General features: G+C 51.8%; 1 protein-coding gene across 1 annotated transcript in view; it reads left to right on the top strand.

Annotated features, from left to right (window-relative positions):
- LOC106814314 (adhesion G protein-coupled receptor A3-like) overlaps positions 1-5,000 on the top strand; it is a gene marked incomplete at its 5' end in the record, with an annotated part of 62,101 nt that overhangs the window by 27,113 nt on the left and 29,988 nt on the right. Inside the window, 2 exons of the mRNA XM_014818616.1 lie at positions 2,583-2,654; positions 4,229-4,300. Of these exons, the coding sequence (XP_014674102.1) occupies positions 2,583-2,654; positions 4,229-4,300 (144 nt within the window). The remainder of the gene's footprint in view (positions 1-2,582; positions 2,655-4,228; positions 4,301-5,000) is intronic.

Below are 5,000 nucleotides of genomic sequence, written 5' to 3'. Positions count from 1 at the left end.
GAAGCGAGAGAGAGAGAGAGAGAGAGAGAGAGAGAGAGAGAGAGTAGAGAGAGAGAGAGAGAGAGAAGAGAGAGAGAGAGAGAGAGAGAAACCAGAGAGAGGAACGAGGTGAGGTGTAAGTGTCTGTCTCCACCGCCGTCCCACAAAGTATCCTAACAGTAATCGCGACCAGTAAGAGCGGCACGACGATTAGGGAATGACGCAGCCCCGTGAGAATAGCAGCTAGGCGAGGATCTCCTCCGCGGAGAACATCCGTGGGAGGGAGGGTGTAACCAGTTCCAGAAAAAGCAATCCCGTGGGACTACAGCTACGGGATCTCCTCGTAGGGAAACATCCCGAGGTGATACAGCTAGCGGGATCTTCTACAAGAAAAAGCATCCCGTGGGAGAACAGCTATCGGGATCTTCCCCAAAGAAAATAAGCCATCCCGGGGAGAACACTAGCGGGATTATCTCGCAAGAAAAAAGCATCACGTGGGAGAAGCAGCTATCGGGATCTTCCCCAAGAAAAAGCATCCCGGGGGAGAACAGCTAGCGGGATTATCTCCAAGAAAAAGCATCCCGTGGGAGAACAGCTATCGGGATCTTCCCCAAGAAAAAGCACCCCGGGGGAGAAGAGCTAGCGGGATCATCTCCAAGAAAAAGCATCCCGTGGGAGAACAGCTAGCGGGATCTTATCCAAGAAATAAGGCATGCCCGGGGGAGAATCAGCATCGCGGGCATCTTCTCCAAGAAAAGCATACCGGGGCGAAAATTTTTTCCCCCCAGCGAGTTCCGGAATACAGCATCAGTCGCCACTCCATTCACTCGACTTCCTCGAAGCAATGGAAGTCAAATTGGAAAGTCGAATTGCTAAGCAACAAGCAACCCTAAACACGAAATTTAAACCGACTCACACGCTTATATACGCGTGGCATAGTACCAAACACTATCTATGGTGTATCCTGAACTCGCGTGGGAAAAATTATTTCGCATCCCGGGGAGCAACAGCTAGCGGATCTCCTCCTGCGTGGAAACGGTCCCATGCGCAGCCGCTTCTGTCGCCGACGTCGTGGTAGAGAAGCAGCCATCGCGGCTAGTTTGCGCTGCGCGGCTCGGCGCTTTGATTGCCGTAGTGCGATCAATAGCCTGTCTGCATGCCGATCGACTGACTGACTGCCCTGTCCGCGGCCTCGCGCGCGTGCCCGTGAACGACGGCGGGGCGCGGGAAGGGGGGTCTGTAAGTCTAATGAAGTCCTGCTGCTGACATGGAAGCGTGTCCCGCGTGGCCTGCTGCTAGTGGTGGTGGTGGTGCTGGCTGCTGTGCTGGCTGCTGGTGGTGGTGCGGTGGTGGTGTGGTCGTGCTGGCTGCCTGCTGCTGGTGGTGGTGGTGGTGGTGGTGCTGCTGAGCTGCTGCTGTGTGCGCTGGTAGGTGTGGTGGTGGTGGGTGGTGGGCGGCGGTGCTGCTGCTGCTGCTGCTGCTGCCTGGTGGTGGTGGGTGGTTGGTGGGTGTGGGTGGTGGTGGTGGCTGGTAGTGGTGGTGTGGTGGTGCTGGGCTGCTCCGGTGGTGGTCGGTGGTGGTAGGCTGCTGCTGCTGCTGCTGCTGGTGGTGGTGGTCGGTGGTGGTGGTGGTGGCTGCTGCTGTGGTGGTGGTGGTCTGCTGCTGCGCTGCTGGGTGTGTGTGGTGGCGTGGCTTGCTGCTGCTGCTGGTGGTGGTGGTGGTCATGCATGGCGAGGGTGTAGGACGAGGGGCGAGTGGTCGGTTCTGAGCTATCGGCGTGTGTGGCAGAGCTGTAGCGATAGTGTGTGTGTGTGTTGTGGTGTTGGTGCGTGCGTGCGCGTGCGTGCGTGCCGTGCGTGCGTGCTGTGTGGCGTGCGTGGCGTGCGTGCGTGCGTGCGTGCGTGCGTGCCGTGTGTGTGTGGCGTGGCCCCCCCGGGTGCGTGCGTGCGTGCGTGCGTGTGGTGGTGGTGGTGGTGGGGGGGGGTTATTAAGCAGTCCAGCGCAGCTCGAGCTGTTTGGTCAGTGCTGAAGCGCAGCCCGTCAGTTCCTGGTCAGCGGTCAGTGCAGATTTAACTGTTGCGCACGCAGCGGCTGGGTCCGCCACGCAGCTCTACTATGGCCTGGGAAGCTGTCCGCGCCACTGCTTCTGTGTGGATCAACCTACGGATAGTTTGTGCCCACCCCACACCTCGCTTGAATCGACGTCCCTTGACTCACGCTCTCGCGGTGTTGCTCGGTCTGCTACCTCTTGCGCGGACCTGGGCAGTCTCGAGAGAATACAAGCCCGTTTATTTGTATTTTAAGTTTTTTTTATAGTCTTTTTTAGTTGTTAATTTTTAATTGTTAATTTTTTGTATTTTGGCGAATTGTAAAACGTTCTCGTGCGATTTCATCGTGTTTGGACAGAAATTGGGATTTTTTGTGCGTTTTTTGGTTCGCTCGAAGAAAGGCGTGACTGACGTTGCGTTTTTGGTGCGTGTTGTGGGGGAAACTGACTTTGTGTTTTGGTGTATTTCGGTAGAAGCATAGCTAACGTTGTGTGTTGTAAATATGTTTCGGTTGGTTGAAAATTCTCATGTTGTGTGTTTTCTGTGTGTTTACAGAGACCTTTCAAACAATAAGCTGGTGACGATCAACGCTAGCATGTTCCTGGGACTCGAAAATCTCGACAAACTGTACGTATAGATCCCATCTCAAATGTGCGTGCATGCGAGCGGGCATCTCTTTCGCTCACACTCTCTCCCTCTCCCTCCATCCCCATCCCCCTTCTTCTTCTTCTTCCTCCTCCTTCCTCTCTGCTTCCCTCTTCCCTTCTCCTCCCTCGTCCATCCCTCCCTCGTTCGCATCCGCCCTGTCGCTCTGCACGTCTCACTTTCTCTCTCGCGCGCTATCTGCGTGCGTGCGTGCGTGCGTGCGTGCGGGCGTGCGTGTACATGTGTCTGTACATGTGCCGACGTGTGCCTGTGCGTATGTGCAAGAGTGAGTGCGTGAGTGCACATTTGTGTGAGAGTATATATGTGTGCTTTCGCGTGTGTATGTCTGTGTACGTGTGTGCATGAGTGAGTGCAGATTTGTATTCTTGCTTGTGTGCGTTCATTCGTTCGTTCGTTCGTTCGTGAGTGAGTGAGTGAGTGAGTGAGTGAGTGAGTGAGTGAGTGAGTGAGTGAGTGCGTGCGTGCGTGCGTGCGTGCGTGCGCGCGTGTGTGTTCTGACAGTGTTAACTGTGACGGTAGAATATATGTCTAATTTGTGTACGCTTTATGCCATCGCTGTAGCGCACTTACCAGTACCAGAAAACAACATGCTCAGTTGGGCTATTTATTATAGAAGCCACACCAGAAACCGGAGACCTTTATTACATAGCTATAATAGAAACAGAGGCTTCCAGCATTGCTTAGTATTTATTGAATGGCAGCGATTCTTGAAAAGATCTTAACAAGAGGTTTTGCATTCAGTTTTTTTTCTGTCGAAGTTGTCATGCCGCCGCGCGCTCATTTCTGCGTGCGAGCTTGATGAAGTAAGTAGATGTGGACTGCAGATTTCATGCGTAGATGTTCGGTTCAGATGTGGCTGCATAATACGTAATAACTCGGCCGGCTAATGCGATTACGTTATCCTGCCTCCGTCAACAGCCACGGCTTAGACTATAGAGGCCGCGTTGGGATATTGCTTGCAGCAGAAGTTTCTTTCCTTCCACACAAAAATCGACTAGTTTTTCGACAAACTCCATCGAATTAGAAAAATCCATGCGTGCGCGGGCCGTGTGAGTTTGTTAGGGATAAGAGAGTCGGAGTATATAGCCCAATTAGCTGTGCAAAAACCATGAATCGGGTAGCAGTAATACACACAAAGCAGTTAAAAATGTTTAATCAATGTTATTCCCGCAAAAATGTGCAGTTATTTATATGCCTATAGTGGCAGTCGATGATTAATTTTCCTAAGTGAAATTGCTAGAAATTTCAGGTGGACCCACAAGCTGCCGTCAAACAGTTTGCACCCCGATGTAAGCCACTCCATATGCGGAAGCTAAACCAATCGCATGTTGGCCGGTCCAGACTCACCTTACAGACAAAAAGTGTGGTCTTAGCTTCGTCTTCATCACCTTGCAGCGTACTATGAATGAGAATATTATCGCGATGGAATTAAAAGAATCACTGCTCGTAGCTCGGACGTATACCTCGATGAGTTTTGGTGTGGAACGGTGCGGTACTTCAAACAGGTTTGTGATTTTGTTCGTTATGTTTTGCAGGTCTCTTGCTGGAAACCAGTTCAGCACACTTACCGATGGAGTTTTTACACATCTCACGTCACTATCTAAAATGTAAGTACGTTTCTCGCAGGATTATCATTAAAACTCTCTTCATCTTGACCTCCCTTGCCTTCTCTGTTCCTGCTTTTCTTCTGCTCCTTTCTTCTCACTTCTCCTTCATGTTCCCACCACCTTCTTTCCTCATACCCACCCTCCTCTTCTTCTTGCTTATTCTTTTTCTCCTTCTGCACTTCTACCTCCCCCTTCTTCTCCTTATGAATAACATTAAATGCAACAACAACAGCAGCATCAGTGGTTTAATACGTATATAGTAAGTATGCACTGCATGCTATATAATGTATATATAGTAACAAATACATGTATTGTTAGCTCCTGATAGTATGGGAATTGCGAATTCACTATCGCGAACGAAATCTCTGAAACGGGCGTAATTTCATGCGCCGAGTCGCTGGTCACGCGAGCCCCTGCTGTAGTAGACCTACTAGTTCCGTCCGCGTGCGGGCGTAGGTGCCAACCAGACTGCCGTCTTCGATGCATGATGTTGTTCCCACTGGACAACCGTCAGGTGGCTGCTAATGCAGGCATGTCAGTAGTTGAGATGAGCCGGCTGTCAAAGCGCTGCCGGCGTCTGTGTGCGGCGCGCGACCGCAGAGAGAGAGAGAGAGAGAGAGAGAGAGAGAGAGAGAGAGAGAGAGAGAGAGAGAGAGAGAGAGAGAGAGAGAGAGAGAGAGAGAGAGAGAGAGAGAGAGAG

The sequence above is a fragment of the Priapulus caudatus genome, unplaced genomic scaffold (genome assembly GCF_000485595.1).
Source record: "Priapulus caudatus unplaced genomic scaffold, Priapulus_caudatus-5.0.1 Scaffold903, whole genome shotgun sequence".
In the NCBI taxonomy this organism is placed as follows: domain Eukaryota; kingdom Metazoa; phylum Priapulida; class Priapulimorpha; order Priapulimorphida; family Priapulidae; genus Priapulus; species Priapulus caudatus.
Note: the sequence above shows the minus strand (reverse complement) of the source record. Positions and strands in the feature narration are given on the sequence as shown.